The sequence below is a fragment of the Aythya ferina genome (assembly GCF_964211825.1).
Source record: "Aythya ferina genome assembly, chromosome: 1".
NCBI lineage: Eukaryota > Metazoa > Chordata > Aves > Anseriformes > Anatidae > Aythya > Aythya ferina.
The window spans coordinates 153,582,232-153,605,189 of record NC_140296.1 but is presented as its reverse complement, the minus strand read 5'-3'; the positions used below and the strand labels follow the sequence as shown (position 1 = coordinate 153,605,189).

The following is a 22,958-nucleotide window of genomic DNA, read 5'->3' as shown; positions in this document are numbered from 1 at the left end:
CGAAATACCCCCCCTCCCCCTCCCCAAAAAAATAACCCCCCAAACCCAACAAAAACGTACCGGGAGCCAAAGGATTTAAATGCTTAGCAGCCAAACACATTTATTAGTCTTTTTCTCTTTTTTTTTTTTTTTTTTACGTTTTTTTTTTTCCTCGTTTTTTTTTTTTTCTTTTTTTTCCAGGAACCCAAAAATATTTTGTAGTTATAATGTAAGCAACTGAGTTGCACATAATACAATCATATCTTTCAAAAAAAAAATAAAAATAAAATAAAAACGAAAAAAAAAAAGCTGTTTAAAAGCCCAAAAAAAAACCTTCAGAAAACTTATATATGTATTACACCATCTCTCAGTTTCAATGAAATGACGACGACTTAATTCCTTATTACTCTTGTCACACTCCAATAAAACATCACCCTTTTTGTTTGTTTTTTCATTTTTTCATTTTTTTTCTCTTTTTTTCTTTTTTTTTTTTTTTTTTTCTAAATCCAGCATGAGAAATACAGTACCTGCTATGGCAAAAATACACATAAAATGCAACATTTCAGCTTATTTGTACATTAGTAGAGTTTAAACATTTTATTGTTGGTTGTTTTTTTTTTGTTTTTTTTTTCTCTTTTTCTTTTTAAGTGAACCAGTGATTTTAAGTACCACTATACTAAAAGTAAAATAAAAATATAGAAAAGGAGGAGAAGGGGGGGGGCAGCCAGCCATACAAGAGCACCTTGTAAAGTGCTGAGTTTCTGTGTCCATGGAAAACCCTCGGGAAAGGAAATTCAAAGAGCTGAGAGCATACAGGATGGAAATTAAGACGAACCCTGGCTATATGCAAGACACTGCTGCATCTCCTCTACGTCCTCCCCGTTTGTCCTGTGTCTGTTTGCTTTACTGCACGCTGGAGAAGGAGGGGAGAAACCAGAGCTCCGGTGAGAGTTTAGTTAAAAGGAAGCTATTTCAAGTATAAGAAAAAAAATAAATCAAAAAAAAACCAAAAAAACAAAAAAAACAAAAAACACTTATAGGTAACTTGCGAAGAGCATCAATATACACAGCCACTAGTTTTATTATTACAATGTCTGCTTCTGGGGGACAGTGTTTCAGGCAAGAGGACTTGAGCTGTACCTTCCTGTTACCTAGTTATGTGCAAAGTAGAAAAGCTGCCTTTTCTAATCCAGCCAGTTTGGACATCACCAAGTTTCTTGTTCTGCAACCTCCTCCCTTCGTTGTTTTTTTTTTTTTTTTGTCTTTTTTTTGAAGAAGAAGAGAGGAAGTGGCACTGCTTTACTACGAAGATTAGATGAAATTAACCTATTTCTCCATTCCTCTTCCAGACACAACCCTTCTCCCATTGCCCGCTGGCAACGAGGAGAAGCTCGCCAGACGTCTGATGCCCACCGTGAGCCAGTTTCCTGAACAGGTAGAAGGCATTTACCTTTGTAAACATAATCCCTTATGTTTGTGGAACTCAGAGCAGCATTTCGCATCTCCAGCCAAGTGGCGGAGATCAGGATAGACCAGAGTGCTCCCCCGTCACTGCTTCTCCTCCTCCCCTTCCCTCCCTCCAAGACGTTTACATTTGGTTACTTTCATTAATATATATTTTTTAAAATTTTTGGTTCTTTGGGGGAAAATACCTAACATTTCTTCCAGAGTAAACATTACAGAGTCGCCATCAGCAGCCGTGCTGCCGTTTGTTCGGTTTTCTGAACAAGAAAGAAGCAGCTTCGCGCCTCAGATGCTCCGTGCGTGCCCCGCAGGCTGCGACAGAAACGCAAGGGCCGCGTGTGTAAACCCCACGGGCATCGCTCCGGCTGCCTTCTCTGCAGGACCGCTGCGTGTTTCGTCCCAAGTACGAGCAGAGATGGAGCAGGTGGCATCTGGCAACAGGGGTGTTCCCGAGGCCACAGGGAGCAGCACAGGACAAAGGACCGGGAAGCGTCGGGGAGGTTTCAGACACGGAAACCCTTGATGTTTCAAAGGCCCGATGCCCAAAGGCATGAGGGCTCAAATGCACAGCCCTGAGATGCACATCCATAAAGAAGAAAGGGCAACCATGGGGCTGGAGAGGGGAGGAAGCAGCAGAGGCTCCCCAACAGCCGCCAGGTTCGGTCCCTTCCTCACCACGCTCCCGGAGAGGCTGTGGGAGGCTGGAAGGCGCGTGGGCAGCAGCGACCGTCGCTCCCTATTCCTACGTCTTGCTGGCAGCTTCTGCCGTGGAGCAAGAAGAGATGCTGTACTTGAAGTGTCAGTGAGAAGTTAGCTGAGGGAAGGACACGGGAAGCTGCTGTGCCCTTCGCTGCTGGAGCGGCACAGCTCTCCGTACGGCAGCCCCAGGCCACCGCCTCCCCTTCGTGGCGGCAGGAGGAGATGCGCCTGGTGGAGGATGGCAATTAGCAAAAACTCTGTTTGAAGGCAGGGAGAAGCACATGAACGGATTCCAACGTGGAGATCTGGTGAAAGAAGCAGCAAGCTCGAAGTACTTCAAGTTCAAAAGTTTCTCCAGAAGTATGATCAGAGACGTGTGACCTGGAGCAAAACTGGTGTAACGAGACGAGGAAGAGCGGGAGGAGGAAACTGGCACAAAGACAGGAGGAGCGTGAGTAACAATCTCCATCAACTTCTGTCACATAGGGTTTGAGTGTCTAATGGCTTCATCACAGAAAATGTCGTGGGTTCTCTCCCTCCACACAAGCAAACAATGTAAAAAGAACTGAGCTACCTTGCTGTAAGAACTCTTAATACTTCTATCATGCTTTTAATCTTTAAAGCACTTTACAAACATGTACTACTTGATCCTCACAAAACCCCTGTGAGGTAGGTAGGTATTATTAACACCCCTGTTTTCCAAATGAAAAAACAAAGGCAAAGAAGTTCAATGACTTGCCCAAGGCCAAAGAGGGAAGAATAAGGGCCAATGTTCAAGGTCAGGAGTTCCAGGCTTCTGGTCCTGTGCTCAAAACCACTATTCCAAGCATCTTTTTAGAAAGGAGACAACGGATGGAAATGAAAACCTATAAAGTTTAGAAGAAAATGTTAAGATTTAAATGGTTACGTCAGAAGGGGAAATGTACCACGAGGTATTTTTGTGAGTTGAAACTTCAGATTTTTTTTTTCCTTTTTTTAAAACTTTTTGTTGTTGTTGAAGGCAATCTGACAGAGTGGAACCCTGATAAGATCACATCTGCAAGGCAGGCGCAGATGCGAGAGCGATCATCAAGTCTCTTACTTATTACAGTACTGTGAACGTCAACACAAATAAAATTGCTGCATGAAAACACTGAATACAGGCAGGATAACCTCTCGGTTTATGGTATTACGTCTAAGATAATGCCAAGGATAATGCAGGTACCATGGTACGCCATGGACGAAGGAAAAAGTCAAGTCAACAAAGGGTCCCTAGGAAGATGATGAAGAGGGCAGCGAGATCTACACTTTTCTGAGGAGACTGCTGCTGGAAGCTCAGCGAGCTTCAAGGAACGCAAGAAATTCACACAATGGCTGCGTTTTGGAGATGTGAGGAAATGAATCCTTTTTTGCCCGTTATGCTACCAACCACTCCATGGATAAAAAGATGATCTTTCTTTTCAACAGAGCCTTGTCTACACATCAGTCTATGTTCCCCAAAATTGCATGCGCTGCCGATGTTGAAAAACGCAACCCTCGTGGTCGTGCCTTGATCAGCACCACCAGGACCACCTCCACCGTCCTGTCCATAGCTGTGCCACGAACAGCAGCAACGAGGATTTTAGGGAAAAGAGGGTGTAGACGGAAGGACCCGCCGCGTCCCAATTCTCCTGGGAGAGTGCAAGACTGTTGTAATGGAAAGCGAGTAGTAAATCCAAAGAAGCCAGTGCCTACGGCACCGTGTTTTCCTGAGCTTGACCGGGGCCAGAACGCAGGAGGCGGCGGCGGATCGCTCCCCAGGTAGAGCTGGTGTCCCAGTCACCCTCCTGGCCCTGGGTTAACACTGCATGGCTACAATTCACCATCCTGCAGCAGCTTTGGAGCCCGTTTTCTTTTGTAGTCGACCTTCGTTTCCCCAAATCTCTGCCCAGGGGCCGAATTCTGAACCAAGAGAAGTTCTTGGGAACTCCTGTCTATTTCCAAGTTATCACTTCACCACCCCCCAAATGGTAACGGATCTACCATGGACACAGAAACTCCTGAACAGTTTAGCAAAGCTATCTTCGTCCCCTACGCCCCCTTTGCAGAATGCATAGTTTACAATTCACTTACAAAATAAAGAAGCAATGCTGACCACATATGGGACCTTTTTTTTTTTTTTTTTTTGAAAAAAGAACAAACAACCTCTTCTTAAGTTCAGTATCAAAATTCACATTTGCATAATAATACATTTCAAGGCCATTAGAGAGGAATGAGAGCGAAGCAAAGAAAACTGCAGAGTCTCTCCTCTCTTTGTCTTCCTGAATAGAGCTGAGGGATCCCACTGGAGTTGCTTTTCAGGGTGGGAATTGCGAGGGGCTACAGCAACAGCTCTTGATCTCGTACACCTCGGTTTGGGTGGGACGAAGAGGTGAATTATTAGAAAAAAAAAACAAATGGAAGGAGACACTGCAGATTCCCATGTTTAGCTACAAACAGCTTCGAAGAAACAAAAAATTACTTCAGATTTCTTTTTTTCTCCTTTTAAACACTTCTACCTCACCATTTCAAAAACTCTTTTTTCTTCTTGTGTAATACCCTGTTCATTTACATGGCAACATTAAGTGTGCTGGAAGTTGAAGGGTTGAAAAAAATAAATTCTCCTGTTTCTCTTATCAGGACACGGACAGAGGGTAAAAGTGTGCCTGCACCCACTATTTAACAGAAGCTACAAAACGTCATCTTGTCTACATGTATAAATTTGTCTCAAACATCACTGTGTTTCAATTCTCCAGTGCTTACAAAAAAAATAAAGCCACACGCACTCACACTCATGCACACCAACGTAAAGAGAAGCCACGTAGTACATGTACAAACTCAACCTGCAACGGCAGCCTAGCCTAAAACTACCAACAGCTTCTGTGCATCACACCGCCTCCCCCTCCTCGCCCCCCGCCCCGATCTCTACCACAGATGAATACGTATTGTGCAGTGTAGAGACCAGCCCAAGGATGCTGCTTGCCAAAAAAAAGGGACCAGTGGGCTGGAATCTCAACGTCTGACCTCTTGAAAGAATAAATTGACCATTGTCTCCCCTCCAGCCCCAGCGGTCTCCTCAATTAGTCACTATACTCACAAAGGCACATTCATAAATACCACATTTAACTTACTGCTTGTAAAAACACAGAAGGAGGAAAACATTAAGCGCTTATACCCCGACCCATCCCTACTGACCCAGCAAGAAGTATCACAATAACGTATCACTTGGTGAGACCTTACGCTACCTTTAGAAGGTACATATTAAAGAAGTCTTCCAACACCTCTTTTTAATTTTTTTTTTTTGCATAAATGAATGCTTTTTTTTTTTTGTTTTTGGCTTACATATTTTGGAATACAGCACACTCACTATAAAGCTCTGTTGTAAGGCTACCCCCCTAAAGTAAGGCTGTTCTACCTTGGCTTGCATTTTTCACTTCATTTTGCTTCTTTCTCCACGCATCCCCAGAACAAAACAAAAAAACCCACACTTGATGCCTTATATAGAAAGGGTGAGCCGTATCTGGCAGGGAGAGGGAGGGGAAAGCAAGCACGTAATATCATAACCATGTCATAAAATAGCTACTCTAGCAAGCTGTGCAACCTGCTCTGACTGAAGCTTCCACTTTGTCTCAGTTTAGGAAAACAAACAAACAAACAAACAAAAACAGATTAAAAACTTGAAGAAATGAGTTCTGTGAAGGCGACAACGCACACTGACACCCAAGGTGAGGCTTTGTGCTCAAGGAAATGTTTCTCGCCAAGCACCGCCTCCTCGTACTGCGCACCCAGGCAAACTTCTCCCAGCTCTTCCCTTCCCCTCTGTCCACCACAGTCAAGAGTGTTTGCTGCAAAAATACTTCATGCTGGCTGGCACAACGCATTTGTCCCTCTCCCCCCCTTCCCTGGAGTGCTCTGTGTTCAGGTACAGAAGGGCTGTCGGAGTCAAGTCACAAAACCCTCTCGAGTTACCAGGAGCCCTAACGCTGCTGAATGTCGCCAGTCCCGACTGCCACATGCGCACACGGGGTGGAAATGGCTCTTTGCAGAGGGCACTTGATTCGTGAGGAGCTTGCTCACGTAGTGCAGGATCCCGGGGGATTTTTGGAGAGAAACTTCCCTGCATAGCTCAATGAAAACGCGCACGCCAACCGTGGAAGCGGAGGGATGTCGGCTGCTGCGTGCCACGGGTGAAGCTGGGCCTGATGAGTTTTAACAACAGGCTCCACACCCTCAGGAGCTGTGGTGCTTTTTTTGTATCGTAGATGAAACCTTAACTCACTTTTCACAGAAGGATTAGAAGCTCTAGTCACTGCAGCACAAGGTTTAAAGTTCCAGGTACACCACGAAACAGAGCTGTATTTTAACAGGACCCTGACTCAGTTTTCACAGCAGTGCAGACAGATGGACCCTTGGCTCCTACTGGAGACAAAGCTCTGCTTGGAGTCACTACGGGATGGACCTGGCTGTTTCCTATCACCTACCGTGGGGGAACTTTGGTAAAATTCATCAACACTGGTATTTACAGGGACAGGACACTCGGGGAAAACATTGTGAGGGACACGAACTAGCAGGACTGCTAAAGATCTCCTGTTAGGCTCCTGCCGTCTAGGCCAACCAACAGCTCCACTCCAGCATCGTTCAGGGTTTGCATTTTAGGTTGGGATGTGAATTCAGCACAGCAGGGAAGCGGGGTTTGTCAACGCCAGGGAAGCTTTACGCGTTTTCCCCCATTACTGCTAACACCCTTCTGCCCCACTGAGAAGCCTCGTAAGGGAGGTGAAGGAAAAGGAAGAGGATTTGGACTTCAGACATCTGCGTTTTGATCACAGCAGGAATGACTGATATGATCTAACAGCATCAGGCAATAAGGTTTGTGACATTGCAAAACTGTAGCAGATAAACGGTATAAAACTGAAATGGTATTTTGTGCAAAAAAATCAATTTAGTCACAGCAACAGATTCTGCATATGTTGTTTCAGATTCAGGACCAAAGTTGCATTTCAACAGCTTTTGTTTTTTTTTTCTGAATTCATTTCAACTTAGCTTTCTCGGGATTACTTTCCTGCCCACAAATACACGCACACACTTACAGATAAGAAAGCTGCTCCTGGGGGGAACCAGGGGGCTCCTGGAGAACCTCTCCTCTTCAGGGAGAAGAAAAATCACCTTCTACTCCATCAGGACCCACACCCTGAGATGCTAACCATCTGCCACAAAACCAGCACTTCAATCCACTTGAGCAACCTGGATGGTAAGGTCACAGGAGCTACAGTGAAGGCGAGATACACAAGACTGATCCCTTTGCTGCTTTGGAAATGTAACAGGTCCTCAGCTGCTACCTGGACCCTGGTCCAGCTAAGGTTTACTTGCACAAAGAGCCCTTCCTTGAGCAGCGCACGCTCGTTTCAGGTCAGTGGGACTCATTTACAGGAGGATCACTCCCAGTTTCCCAGACTAGACTTGACCAAAATTGGGTATCTCAGAAAACACATACAGTACTCCTCCTAAAGTCAAAAGGAAAAGCATACGCACTAACAAATTTAGAAGCCTTAAAGGTAAACATAATTAAAGAACGAAGCAACAAAACAACCCCCCTACAGTACTACTTGGGTGCACTATCAAGACAAACAGTGGAAGATGTGGCAGCATTTTTAGGAAGGAAAGGATGAGGGAAAAAGTTCAAAGGACTAAATGTTTAGAAGTTAATGGTAGGTTAAAAAAAAAAAAAAAAAAAAAAAAGACAACTTAATATAAAGGTTCCGTTGTTATTTCATCTCTGAGGTGGTTATCCCAGCCAGTTTGTTGAAAACATCTTGTTTATATTGCAAAGGAAAAACGCGCTTGGTTTAATATTCTTGCTCACTACGGACACCACTTAACCTGAAGCAAAATAAAAAACCTGTAAGAAAACCCTGACAGCCTGCGATTGGGAAAAAACAGCAACAAAAAAAAACAACCACTCTCAAGACTGCTGGCCAAGTGTCCAGGGAAGTACAAAAACATTGGAAAAAGCTGGCAAGTCTTCCGACGTGCATACCGAACCTGCTTTCCAAAATAAGTGTCCGAGGTCTCAACACAGGTTGCTGAGCTGCACCCGCTCCTCTTTACATGTATGTTTTTTGCTTGCTAGGCTTTGTTATCATGGCTAAAATGAAATTGTCAAACGGAGTGAGGAAACGTCAAGCCTGTTAAAAAAAGCCCCAGCTTGATGCACGCTGCAGGCTGGGGGGTGAGCCAGGAGGCCGGTGCCAAATGGGTCCTTGTTTAAAAGACTGCTAAGATGGAGCACTGAAGGATTCAAAACAAAACAAGCAGGAAATCTGAAACCACCTGCAAAGTATATCTGAACTATGTAATCTTGAGAACCAATACCAGGAACAGAATGATAGTGTTCTCTGTAGCTTCAGAAAATTAAAAAAATAATAAGCCTGGTTAGCAGGGTGCTCAGAAATCCTTGGCTGAGGTTAGGGATGCCAGGACTGAGCCGCAACATCCCTGTTAGCTACACGTAATTCGGAGAGGAAAAGAACTGTCACCTGTAGCTGGAAAGCAGTAAGATTAATGTGGCTTTGCTGTAACAATTCGGGAAAACTATCACTGGGGAGATGGTCACCATCATTCGCAGGCCTGTGCCTTTAGGGCACGGAGGAGCAGAGTGCTGCATGGCAGGAGGTTTGGCCCCAGCAGGTGACAGAGGCTCCAGGCTGCAACCCCTCAGCAGTCACAATTCACTTCAAAGTGACTGCCAAGCTCCTGGGCTCTTTTTGACAAAATCCTACATTTCTGCTTTTTTAGGACACCGCCGGTTTGATGAAAACACAGCCTCTAGCTTAAAAAAAAAAAAAAAAAGAAGCTCATTTGCTCTCCTTAAAAATCACAAAATAAAACTAAAAATAATCTTCAACTCCCAAATGAACGCCCCTCTACTGGCCTGCCATACATTTATTTTTTTTTTCCTCCAGATTAGTTGATGCGTTGGAATCGACACAGACGTCTACACTCATATGCACACAGAGCACAACACGAAACCACTGGGCAACTGATACGGAGAGGACAGAAATTTGGCATCTGACTTTTTTTTTTTAAACAGTAATCCTAACTACTGTTACGTAACTCGGCGCACGACCTGCTTACGCAGCATGCTTTTTTTTTTTTTTTTTTTTTTCTCTTTAAAAGCGGGTACATTTCCATTAAGCAACTCTACACTGCCTCGCCTTCCCTCCCTTTCCCCTACCATAGGGCATGCGGGTGCGTGGAAAAAGGCACTAGCGCGGTTTTTGTGGTTCCAGCCTGGCCACATCAGGCGGAGCGAGAGCCCCCGAGCCTCGGGGCTGGGGGCCAGAAGGCAGCCGGCCCAGCACCGGGCTCTCAGGATCAAGACCGAACGCCCTGACAGCCAGCAGCAACAGGGGGAAGGCAGGAGGTTTAACAGCTTTTCCCCTCCTGGAAAACTAACCAGAAAGATCGGGGCAGGGGGGCGGGCTGGGGGTGAAGAAAAGCAAGCAGCAAATCTCCAAGTGGGCAATAAAACTGAGCGAAGAGCTGAACACGGGGAATCGATTTCTATGGGATGTTTCATTGGAGTTTTCCCGCATCGCCTGCCTTTGCTGTACAGGCAGGCTCCAACTACTTCATTCTTGGGTTTTCTGTCAGCACTGGTTTTCTTTAGCACTACTCACAAGTGGTTTAAAGAAGCACCATCGTGTTATTTCCTGCTGCTGCCCCGACCGAGGACTCTTTCGGCTAAACTACACTGCATCTTCTGCTCGGCTTACAGTTTCGCTTTGAAAAAGGTGCTTGGAAGAATAGTTTAGTTTCAATCGAAAGGGAACAAAGTGATAAGATTTCCATTCACGCACTTCTCTTCTCCATGCAACTGCGTGCGTCCGCGTGAGCGACACGGCACTGCGAACGGGAACCCTCCTTCTCCCCCACCGTCAGACCACAACGGCTTGCTGTTGCTGATCTTGAGAAGTTTTGACGTTACTTGAACTCAGACAGTCTCTCAAACCCTTGATCCCCCGCTTGACAGTAACATTTGGAGATATTTTTACTTTTTTTTTTTTTTTTTACTTTTTCTTTTTATTAATTTTTTTTTAGCATTTTTATTTTAAAGTAAAAACTTTCAAACATTTTGAAGATTCAGGAACTTGAAAAAGTTTATCAACAAGAAACAGCCATCTATCTAGGATAAGGTTAAATAAACCATCTTCAAAAAACTGGCTTCCTACCCTAGAATTCCTGAGAATGCTTGCAAATTTAAAGCAGGAAAATAAAATGTTAAAATAAAAACAAAAACACTGTTAAATGCTCCCAGAGTTAGTCTTCATCTAAAATATATATATGCACTTTTTGGTCTTTTTTTTTTTTGTACGTTTTAATTTTTTTTTCCCTTTAAGCTTAGAATGGAAGAACAATTTAGCTTTTTTTTTTTTTTCTTTTTTTTCTTTTTTTTTTATTTTAAATATTTCAAATCCCTCATTACGTCTTGTAAACAAGAGGGGCTCTAGCACCCGGCTTTCACCGTAGTTATCGCGAGGAACTCAACTAACCCAAAGTGCAGGAAAAGGGACCTTAGGGCAGGCCGGGAGAGAGAAGTGAGGGTGGAGCACAGCGATGAGCCAGCACGGAGAGCAAACCGCGGGCGAGGACGGGCACTTGCTCGCCTCGGGCCCACGGCGCTTCGCTAGGAAGTGCTGCTGGCACTGGGCTGCTCGACACCTGCTCTGGGCTTCAAGCGGAGGCTATCGGAAGCGAAGCTTTGCGGATGCGTGCAGGCGAGGGGCAGCGAGCTAGCGGGAGCTGGAAGAGAAGGTTTTTGCTGCTTTGTGCACGCTGGGCTGAAGGAGGAGACGTGATAGGAAAGTATATCCAAACGGGGCCGGAGTATGCTGCACGCTCCAGTTTACTAAGCGAATACGAACCTACTCATACTTTTTTTTTTGTCACGTAACACTTTGCACACGAATCTACGGGCATGTGTGAATGCAGCATTTCCCTCAGCCAGCCTTCCTCGTGACATTGGGTTTACACAGAGAGGGCGAATCCAAAAAAAGCCACGGAACTCCCTAGGCCTTCCCCCCGCCCCAGCACAGGCACACGCACGCACACACACACCCCTACCTCACCCCCATCTGCTTTCGCTTCTCCCCACCCAGCTGAAGAGTTAAATGTATTAGACACTGTTGTATCCTTCAATGAAACGCTGAAGAAAGAGGCTCCCCTATCCTCCCCCCCCGGACAGGCAATGAAAACGGAGAACTGCTCCCGCTGAGGGTTGGAATGGACAGGTATCTGCTGGTACTCAACGTCGGCACTTCGTTACACAGTATGACAGCTAGACAACGCCGCGCGGGACTGCTAGCGCTTACGGAAAAAGTACCGGCATCTCTCTTCCCTTTTTTCCCAGTCCCCCCTCCTAAAGACTTCTGGCTTCGTGTAAAGGGATGCTCCTTCAAGGCTGCTGCAACTCGCCTCCCAACAAGCAGTCTTGGAAGTTTTGTTCCCGGCGCACACATGCACGCACACACTGGCTATCACTGTGGATTATATAGGTTACCCCTATCCTGCCCAGAGTACTACTTACACTGATGCTAAAACAAAAAAAAACCCAAACCTTTCCTTAAATACAGAAATTAAAAAGCAACAGTACAGAAAAAGTAAAAACAACAAAAAAAAAAAACAAAAAGGTGCAATACTTTAAAAAAAGTCTTTGCTAGTTATATACCTCCCTAAGCAAAACCACGTACACAGGAAAAAACACAACACAGAGAAACAAAAGGAAACGTTTGAAGTACACACTGGTTTAAGAACATTCGTAAGTAAACGTTTCTGTCAGTGATGGTCTGGCGTTGTAATACACCAAGGCCTGGCACAGGTAACGCTCACCGTGAAGACGCAGAAAGGAGTTAGCTGCATGTGCTTTCAGGAGATGAGGCAGGCCGGCCAGCGATTTGCTGACACGATTTCATTTTTGTCAGTGTTAATACAAGCAGTGAATCAGTTAAAAGGCTAATTTGGTTGGGCTGGACTTTCAGGGTTTTGATGGATTCTTTGCGAATGAATGTGGGTGCTTGTCTATGCATTCAGGGGAGAAAAACAAACGCTCGTCTTTTTTTTTTCAAGGTACTGAAGCTTGCAAGAGACTGAATAAGAACATTCGTCTTTGTCACACAAAAAATGGCAATGACTTCTTTCCTCCCCTCTTCTGAAGAAAAAAAAAATGGCTTGCATTATATAACAAACATTCTAGGGTTCACTCAGTACAAAAACCCCACATGCAGACATAAATAAATAAATACACTGCTACTCAAAAGACAACATTGGCTCCCCTCTCACCAAATCCTTTGGATATGGCAGTGTTCCGCTCTACCACAGGGTTAGAACAAGGGCTAGGAAGCGACTACCCACTCAGTATGATCTGCAAACTTGAGATAGCACCCTGCTAAAATGAATTTAAAAAAACCTACTGACAAATTTTAATCCAGCCCAACTGGATTCTGCTTCAGCCACAGGGACTCCACCGTGCTTGTCTTGTTTTCTGAAGCAAGACACGCAGATGGCCAGCCAGCCCGTAGACCATCAGCAATGCAGCGTTTCAAGATTATATATATAGAGAAAAAATGCACACACACGAACATGTGCACACGCACTCACACAGAAACAAGCACACGTGGGCAGTTACATGTGCCAGAACACACTGGTACTTATCAACCAGCCAATCACAAAGTGTTGGTTTTTTTGTTTTGTTTTCTGTTTTGTTTTTTTTGTTGATTTTTTTCATTTTTTAATTTTTTTAATTATTATTTTGTTTTTTTTTTGTTTTTAAAGTGAGGCTCCGTCAAGTCTTCCCCTCCCCCCCCCACCCCGTTTTTTCTTTTGAATCCCACCCCTGCCCCAACCCAACATGGTAGACCTAAGGACGGAAACACACCCAGTGCAAACAAAGTTAAAAAGCTATTTTTTCAGTATATATGTTTCTTAGCAACAACTTCCGTATAACATGAAAAAGTGAAAAACTAGAAACTAATTTTTTTAATTTTTTGTGTTTAGATTTAAATGGTATGTGTACTTGCTTCACATTGTCTTTCTAAGTTGGCGTTCATGATTCAAGTATTTCAAGAGTGATATGTTCTCTTTTTGGATTCATATTCCAAACGAAAAAACTGAAGTTATATAAGGGAGGCAACTATGTGCTCAGACAGTCTGTCAATGACCCACCTTTTTTTCTCTCTCCGTTTTCTTTTTTCCTTTTATAAATGTATTTATTGCAAGTTGAAAAAAACGAAAAGGTCAAGTTAGTGCTGCTGCTGTTCCAAAAAAGGTCACGAGGTCAGAGTTGAAAGTTCTAAGTTCAGATTGAATCCGACCCTCCTCCCAGAAGGTCTCCAGGTAGTAAGGGAGCAGGGCTGCCCATTCTGTGTGGATCCTCTACGCTCGGGACCCCCCACAAGCTTGAAGAATAGTTTGGGGGCCCCCACAATGAAGCGCCAGTGAGATCGCCCCCACTGCTGCCGCCGCCGCCACCACTGCTCCACTGCCCAAGCCCTGTTGACCCACCAAAGAGATTCAAAGCAGGTCCAACTGGATCTGTCTGGTTCTGTCCCGTCTCCAGGGATTGCCAGCCTGCCGTGGGTGCACTTGGGGTTGCTGCAGGTGTAGGGGGCTGAGCTTGTGCCAGAAAGCGACTAACCTCTTCGTCTGTGGCAAACTCAGCCAGGATGGTAGTGTTTCCCAACACACACCTAGAAAGACAGGTGGGAGAAAAAAATAATTAGACAAAGCTGGAAGTTCAGGGTAGGGATTCAGAAGGCACGGAAAGAACGCTATCAGGTGACAAAACCAAAGCAGAAAGCAGCTCGCCACAATGGAAAGAGCACAGAAAATGTCAGCCATTTGATACGGGGCAAAAATCAAATTCTCTATTGTTAGGCCTGCAACAAAAGCGTTCTAAATTTAAGCTAAGGCCCTGAAGATAAATGCGAGGACAATGAAAGTACATACGCAGTGTAGCTGAAATGGGAAATGCACATATGCCACCTTTCAAATAGCATAGAACAAGAAAAGGCTGAAAAGCCCAGGAAGTTCAAGATAAGATTAGCCTCGCTTACACGATTTCAGTGAATTTTAGTGCTTATTACCACCACCCCCCAAAAATAGTCTCAAGACCTCTCACATTTTCCGAACTTAACAGAGCCACAGTCAATTCCAAAAGGCTTAGGTAACAGGAAACGTAAGACCTGCAGCCTTTCACAAAAGCTATTTCAGGTTTATCTCAAAACTTTAGCAGGTTCCCGCACATTTGGGTTACATATGGAAGAATGATTTTCATCTGAAGTCATTCACAAGGCTTCATAAAATAGCCCAAAGTGTACAGTAATTCGCATACTGGTCACAATTCCACCCTATTTGCACCTTCCTGGTTCTGTATTTACAGGTTTGTGCCAACAATTAAAACGACATAAATGGAAGGCAGCTTTGTTTCTCATCTTCTATTCATGAATGAAAGATCCCCTTCAAAGAAGCGCTCTTGGAATGAGTTTCCAAAGCACAGCAGTGGAGAGACATTTGGTGTTGATGACTAATGTGGTAACAAAGAAAGGCCACTGGGATTTGCTCACATGTGCAGTGCAGTCTGGGCCTTGGCCGCCTCCTGTTTGGTGTTGTATCGGATGAGGGCGGTGCCCTGGGTCAGGTTCAGATGGAATGTCAGCAGTGGGCCGTGCTGCATGCAGATCGTCCTCAAGGTTGACCCATCGATCTGAGGAAGAACAGCCAGGGTAAAAGGGACATTTGTAACTATTTCATCAAATGTACTTTAAACTCAGCAGTCACAAGTAGTTTAAAGATAACTGATCTCACGGGAAAGCAGGTGGAAGTAAAAAAGTACGCAAAGGTGAGAGGATTTAATTTTCAAACAGCATTTCTGTATGCCTCAAGTTCTCACAATTACAGTGACTTCAAGCTCTCACAATTACTTTGCTTCATGCGACAATCTGACATGTTTTCCAGCGATTACATGCAAGTTGCGTTTCTCACCATCTCCAGCCATTAGGACTTGGACCAAAGAAGCAGAATTTGTTAAGCCTCCAGCACTCTGATTGCAGTAGAATTTACACCAACCAGTTTTGCAAAATTTGAAATCTCACCTCTGTAACAAGGGTCTTTTTTACTTTTCTTTTGGTGCATTTTTTGTCTTTGTGGTTATTAAACATGAAGTCACAGAAACAGACAGTGGTCTTTCTGCCAAACCCAGCAATGTTCATTCCTCCTGAACTAATGTTTTCACAGCAGTTGTTGCCTGCATTCCTTCCTGCAGCATAACAGCTTCTTACCTCCAGTAACTGCTGTTCTCCAAGGTGCTCTGTACAGACAGATTCCATTCCTGGTATGCCACAGGAACATGCACACACAAATGGGATCCGTATGTGCAGATACTTAAGGAAGTGTTATCACATTCTTCCTCTCCCCCCTCCCTCTTTTCAGGAAAAGAAAGTTTTATGTGGGTATAAATGTGGGCAAGATTAAAAAAGAAACTGAAGGTACTGTCTCTGAAATCACCTTAATCTTTACACTTCCTCCTCTCCAGTGTACTTGACCAACAACAAAAAGAAGATTTGTTATGAACAACTATAACCTACCTTCTCCTTTTTATTAATTCAATGCCTTCAAAAATATTTTTCTTCCATTAAACCATTACTAAAGCAGTAAACTACCCTGCACAGGGCGGGGACTTAGACTTGTGCCTCTTCGTCACACCACTGCTGTTTCCTAAGGAAAACAGACTTTCCTATGAAAGGAGCGTAGCTTGCCAGTTGGGGTGATCTGAAGGAGACTCTCTTTCCTTTCACATTGATGTCATCTTAAACTGCACTAGAAGCGTGGTAAATTACCCCGCTGAACAGGGAACTCTCTGTCTAGACCTCAGGGCGCTGCTGATAATCACACAAGCTTTTCCTAAGCCTTGAATAGAGAGACTAATTGGGATCGCTGAAACCAGGATCTCCACAAAATTCATTTCGAATGGAAGAGTTCTGAGAATACTTTTGCAGGAATAACCTAACGAGACTGCTTTTGGCAGGAGTGCTGGAAACATTCTGTGGTTTTACTATGGAAACACCAAAGCGAAAACTGGCAGTTACACCAGCATTCTTACAACACCCCAAAGAAACAGTCTCTTTAGCTGCTATAAACCATTCCACATTATGGTCATGCAACTTATCCTCACTTCTAAGAAAAACATATTTCTGTTCCAATAATTTCTTGAAACTCTAGGTAAGGAAAGGCTAAGACAGTCATGTAGCAAATGCTGAACATCCTCAAGTTAAACGAAGAGACTGCAATTGAAAAATTCATCGGACTACTGTTTAGTAGAAACAATTCTTACGTATGCTGACAGATTTGATTTTTTTAGATCTTATTCACAGAGAAACAGCTGAAGAATCCACAAATTGGTGTCTTCACAAAGCAAGTAAGTTGCCAAAGACAGTAACAGAAAATACCTGTGGAGTGAGATTGTGAAGAACCAGCCAGTAACTAGGACGAACTGAGCTACCATCACTCCAAGTAGATGCTGCAAACAGAAGAGAGAGGAATCAAAAAAGACTGGATACAACGAAAACCCTTTTTTCTTTACAGTCAGGTCTTTTGGTCTCAGACAAACTCAAGATTATCAGCCCTGCTAACATATGAAGCCTAATCTTTAGTCCTGGAAAGAAAAACCACATCTTTCCTCACATTTCACATCATGATTTACTTTTTACTGGACCTTGATCTTCTAGGAGTTTCCCATTCACAGACAGCACTTAACCAATGCCTTCAAGGCTTGAAAGGCCCCATGCAATAGGAATTCCCTCCTTGCAGCTCTGAGACCACCTCCAACTCATCCCCTGCAGCGGGACCTGGGATTCTCCCCCCACCATCCCAATCACTGACATGAAATTTCCATTTCAAGAAGGAACTTTTTTTTTTTCCTTTTACCAGGCAACTGCAACTTTCTTTCCTCCAAACCATTAGTGCTGTAAAACGTACACTCCTCAGGTCTGATCAATGGTGCTATCAGGTGATTCTTCTCACCAGAGGCAAGCCTTGAGTCCTGTGCCCCCCAGCCCCTGACCGATCGGGGTGCTGTGCTGTTCCATGGAGATGATGGTTTGGGGTTGGTCAGGCCAGGAGGCGGGCGGGGCAGCCCTGTAGTGTTCCTTGAGGAAATATGGTTTTTCCACATCTTGTTGGAGAGATGAGTGGGATTGTGTCCTATGGGATCTGGGGACCATGTTGATTTGTAATCACTGAATTTTGCTAGAAGATGAAAATAAAAGGCATGTATTAGAGAAACATAACAGATTCAACTAGCCTTCGACTATACTATTACTGTAAACCCTCTGACTGCAATTTTAATCACAGATAAGCACAAAACACAGAACCATAAAAACAGTTAAAAATTGCCATAACAAAAAAAAGCCATGCCATAGTTAATCTTTGCTTATTTTATATACTCTAACAACAACAACAAAATCCTAGATTATTTGTGTTAATGTAACTAGCAACAGTATATTCAGTCATTAACAACTAACAGCAATATTTATGTCTGTACTGTATTTCTTTTGAGAACACGAGCATTTCTTACAAGTTTGGGCACTACTGACTTATATTAAAACTGAACTTTCTTCAGGCCCTAAACCTGCAGAGACCTGAAATAACTACTTACTGCTCCTGGTCTACTAAGCTAATGCTACCTCCTAAAGGTGTCTTCTTATAAGATCAAAGCTTTCTCATGAAACAGATTTCATTATAAAGTCAGAACAATGACAGCACGTGAAGGTCATTGTGCTGTGTGACAACTGGACTTTTAAACAATCCTGACATTTATACGAGAAAACATTACACGATACCTATTAGGAGATGACCAACAGTGAGTATCCCTAACACACTTCAATAAAGTCCAACGAAAAAAATTAAAAGACTCCCTAAAACATCATTAAGTTATGGATACGTGGGAGCTTTTCCTAAACGCTTGTCCTTCACAAGGTGGAGTGTAAATTCTCCCATACCTCCCAACACCAAGAGACATTTATCACCCAGTAAAAAGAAACAAATGGACGTCAAAATTGTTCAAGTAATTTCCTTTTTCCTTGCTCTGCAATCAGAAGCAGCAAGCACAGACAAAGCAATCTAGGAGTAAAGGCACTTGTGCCAATTATCTTCATCAGAATTCATTTGTGTGGGTGCAAATACACGCATTAAGCTCTATTTACTAACAAAAGGTAGTAAATTACTGATTTGAAACAACGGATAAAAATCCAGATTTACAACATGACAGGATGTCACAAAATAATACGTTTGGGACTCAAGACCATCACATTTACAGCGAGAAGTAAAAGCATGCTTCCCTCTACATTTAGATCACCACATTTCAGTGACAGTAACTGTCAGCAGTAAGCAGGTTTCAAGCTCTAACCTAGGAAAGTATACAAAAGTGCTTAAAAAACCCTGTTTCACTTGGCCAAGTTTGTTTTATAGATTTGTAAATTCCAAATCCCTGATTCCGATGACCCACTTTCCATCTGTTTAACACTGGTGTGTAGTTTAACAACTTGTGGAGATTTATGGATTTATGCCAGATAGAGGTCTGGTTTCTTCAATTCAGCTACAACTTCAGTAATGTTTTTTCCCTCCAATCTCTTGGGTTTCCTTATGTGCTAGACAACATTAAGCAGAGGTAAAGAGCTGATACATGCCATTCCATTTCCCAGGCTATGAAAGAGATATTTTTTGTGTCATTGGAATGCTGCATACACAGATACTGCTTCAAACCAAAGTCATGCCACAAACTGGCACCAGGAACACTGTTTTTCTTGAGGGGCAAGTGTGATTTTCAGCTGGCTTTGTGAAGATGTCAAGTTAACATATGAACACAGCTGTTATCCCGTAAGATGGAAAAATCATACAGTCCTGGCCAGATGCAGCTCTCAGCCACATTCACCACTGCTGGTATCTGCACACAATTCTTCAGTTTTACGTAGTTATCAAAGACAAGGATGTCTCAAAAGAAAACTCCAGTATTTACAAGCACCTCAAAATCTCAATTACTTATCTGAAATGATAATTTCCAGTTTCCTACTCAGAAGTGCGTGCAGAGACCCTTTTTTGCAAGAAAGCTTTGTAGGCCTTACCAAGAATCTGAGGCAGACATCTAAATTACTGTTTACAGGCCAACCATCAAAAGACCTCTGACTAAGACCTTTAGTCCTTCAAAAATGTTCTGTCTCCAGGTTTCAGGGAACGATGAGTGTTATAAAAGGTGAGGGAAAAGTGTTCTCTTCACAGCACCCCAATATTCTAAAGTTAAGACGAATAAAGTCACCTGCCTTATTACTCTACTTCCTTACCTCATACATACAGGAGGAGATATTTAAAAATAAACAGGATAGTCCCCCTTTACATATGTCAATGGATCATATGTAAGTTTTTTTCTTTTACATCTACTGCTCACTGCGATCCTTTAACCTGTGTAACCAGGAATTTTTGTACCAGGTAAAGGGCAAGTGTCTTTCAGTCAATTTTTTTAAAGCAACTACAACAGAATGTTTTATCAGCAGAAGGAAAATGATAATCATCCACTTGAATTTTTATTTCCAAACCTCCCCAGCAGTCACTGAAAGGCTCAATATTCAAGGTGGAATAAGGAGGAGAAACTAGTTAATAAGTGGAAAATCTTTTGTCCAGGTTAATTTTGGAGCCCGCATACCTGAAGTGCTATGAACGTTGGTGAAGGAATTGTCAGAGGCACTGTAGGGCCAGGCACCAGGTGAAGGCAGCGAGGTGTTGAGGGAAGAATTAGACCCTATCAAAGGGAGAAGGAGAGAGAAAGAGAAGAGTAGGCCAGTTTTAGAGTTTCTGTTATCCTGTTAAATCTCAAAAAAGCCACAATTTGTATCAATGCCGACCTTTTACGTGATACACAGACACGATGCACAGGCACACAGGCTTCCTGCTTAGTCAAATGCAGTAGACTTAATTGTGTTCTGACAGGCATGTTAGAATATTCTTGGATATCAGCATGACATTTTACCTGTGGTGTTGTCCCGCAGAAGTTGGTGGTCAGTATCTACAATGGGAGATGTGGCTGTCCCCCCCAGCACACTTCCAGGGGTCACATAGGGGTCCGATTCAGGGTCAATGTTTTGTATACCTTTCCATGGCACTCCTGGTTGGAACTCTGGAACAGGAGGGAAAAAAGAGTTAGATGCAGAGAGGGGAATGTCATTTACTGGAATCAACTCTGGATGATATTTTAGAGGATAAAAGTCTTCTACACTGTTCCTCACAAGATCAGACTTCTCTGCATTAAAATCTGTTTCATATTTCCTCCCATGGCATTATCTCTAGTGACTGAACACAGGTCAATAACTGTAGGTGGAAGTGCATACAGCATTCCTTTGACTTGGAACAGCATAGTCAAGACTATGACTCACACGTCTGTGAGAAGAGAACTTGACACTACTGGTTCAAAAAGTTGTCACAGGAAGGGCAGTATTAGATTGCGATACTGCACTGTCAGGAGAATCTCAGTGAGAACATAAGAAATATCCTCTATCTTAGTTCCACCATTTGCACAGGAGTTCTAACACCGCAGCATTTGCAGAATTAAAACTCTGTGTTTATCTTACCCGCTGCCTTCATGATTTTGTAGATGTCAGTCATCAGCTCCTAATCTTCTGTAACTCTACAACATAATCTAGGCTAACAGGTATCAAAATTCCTAATATGATCAACTAGCTCCACACCAAGAAAGGAATCTGTTCAGCTACTGACAAAATGCTGCAGTCCCCTGAAGCACCGCCTTATGCTTAAGGACCACCCAAAGCAGATTCTCAGGTCTAGTCACAAATGAGTCACGTCACACTCAATGTCTCTGTTCCAAAATAAAATATCCATGAACACAGCTTAGGACCTGCAATGGCTGAAGACAAGGTAAGAGATGAGTCTGAGTCTTGTTTTTGTAAAGACTTCTGAAAACTGGCAAGACTGAAAATCAAGTTAAGCAAAGTCTTTAAAAAGTTGGTCTGGAACAGTTAGCCAGTTCAGAGAGTACGAAACATTGTGGGTGCACAGACTTTACTGAGATAGCTATTTCTTTAAATCTCTTCTGCCTCATCAGAAAGTATTTTTCTTGCCGTAGTTAGACACTACAATTTCTAATTACTTTGTGTAGGCTTCCTGCTGTTGTCTATCTGTTGCACAGACTCCCAGTCTTGCTGATGCAAGGTCTGTCCTACTGGTTTACCCATGAGATGCACCTGCACCTTTATTTCTTTGTGCTTGAGCGGGTACACAGCAGATAATTTGCAGCAAGGAATGTTTTCCTGGAATATAAGAGTATTCCAGACAGAGAAAATCAAAGCATCTGCTATTTGCTGAACAACACTGGTGATTAATCCATGCAACTTCAAGGACACCAGTCTGGGTTTAGCGACTGTTTCACAGAAGATTATGTGCTTGTTTAAGTACATACATATTTTTCCTAGATATTGAGTTTTCTCGTGGACAGAAATTTCTGCCAGTGAAACTCTAGATGACTTTTAAGAATATGCTACTGCTGACTGTAACCCCAAAAGAAAGAAACTTCTACAAAAGCCACAAGATTGTTGAGAACTATTGAAATATGGCAGTACTCCTATCCTTTACGCAGCACAAGCAAATATGAACCACAAACAGCACAGCACACACATTTTGTACCAATACTGCTGGCAAAAGAAGCCCTGTGCTCCACAGTGGATCATATTTATAAACCATTCCTGAGAGGAAAAGTTCAAGCATCCTCAAATTAAAAAAGGTCAGGACAGGAAAATTCTGTTCCCATCATCACAAAAAGGTAGATTTTTAACTTTTGCTTTCTGATTCCAGATCAATCTGATCTTTAAACCCTTTTTTTTTCATCCTAACACAACACAAGAAAGGAATGAATACAAGGAGGGAGCTGGTGTTATGTATTTTGTGGACAGGTGCTCTCATGAAAATTTCCTGAAATGTAAAGTCACAAAACTACAGAAAAGACTATTCAGGCAATTCATCAGTTAGTTCCTATTTAGCTTTGCCGTTTTTTACTGGAAACTCAACATTTTTGTTTTTAAAGAATGCGATTCACCAAACAAATGTTTTCCTTATAGCGGTTATTTACATAAGATGAAGAAAGGTCCCAGCACATCAACCGTAAAGCTGGGGCATAGCCCCTGCCCTCGTGTAATACCTGGAGGCCAGCTGGCGTTGCTGGATTTGCTTCCGATCTTGTTCGTCGGTGGAGATTTGGCAGGTAACCAACTATCACCAGCAGGGCCTGCATGGCCACCTAGTGGGTCGCCCTGAATTATGTCAAACTGGTTGTAGGGCGACCCTCCGCGAGCCTTTCCAGGGGGCACTATTGCACCTGAAATATTAAAAAGAGACATTTGCACTCAGGAAAGGTTGGGGTCTTTATGAGAATATGGAATACCAAAACCAAAAAAAGTTAAGATGCATAGTGATGAGCTAAGATGTTAACTACCTTTAAGCAGTTTCACCTGAGTTATTTCACCTCTGGTGAGATGCTACTTAAAGAGTACTCTCAAAATAACCAATCCCCTCTCACCATTTTTGTGCATATTGGCATCTTGAGAAGCCACAGAGGGCAGCCCTTCCATCATAGTCCACTGTTTAAAGCGGGATTCTGTTCCAGCTTCTTTCCCTCCCACCATGCCATAATCCATGCCACTTGAGCCGAAGCCTGTGAAAAAAACAAACGGAAGCCATTATCAGTTGCTCTTTTTGTTTTAAACACC

At 43.2% G+C, this 22,958-nt stretch overlaps 1 protein-coding gene across 33 annotated transcripts in view; it reads right to left on the bottom strand.

The window, feature by feature from the left end:
• Positions 1 to 74: 74 nt before the first annotated feature.
• TNRC6B (trinucleotide repeat containing adaptor 6B) overlaps positions 75 to 22,958 on the bottom strand; it is a 140,034-nt gene continuing 117,150 nt past the window's right edge. For 25 of the 33 annotated variants that reach the window (XM_084506871.1, XM_084506870.1, XM_084506841.1 and 22 more), the window contains 8 exons: positions 22,769 to 22,903; positions 22,391 to 22,567; positions 20,213 to 20,359; positions 19,889 to 19,984; positions 17,119 to 17,439; positions 16,641 to 16,711; positions 14,760 to 14,899; positions 75 to 13,883 (listed from right to left, as the gene is read on the bottom strand). In XM_084506871.1, the coding sequence (XP_084362997.1) occupies positions 13,493 to 13,883; positions 14,760 to 14,899; positions 16,641 to 16,711; positions 17,119 to 17,439; positions 19,889 to 19,984; positions 20,213 to 20,359; positions 22,391 to 22,567; positions 22,769 to 22,903 (1,478 nt within the window). In that variant the 3' untranslated portion in view covers positions 75 to 13,492. The remainder of the gene's footprint in view (positions 13,884 to 14,759; positions 14,900 to 16,640; positions 16,712 to 17,118; positions 17,440 to 19,888; positions 19,985 to 20,212; positions 20,360 to 22,390; positions 22,568 to 22,768; positions 22,904 to 22,958) is intronic. The other 8 variants (XM_084506865.1, XM_084506866.1, XM_084506844.1 and 5 more) reach the window with 3 other exon arrangements.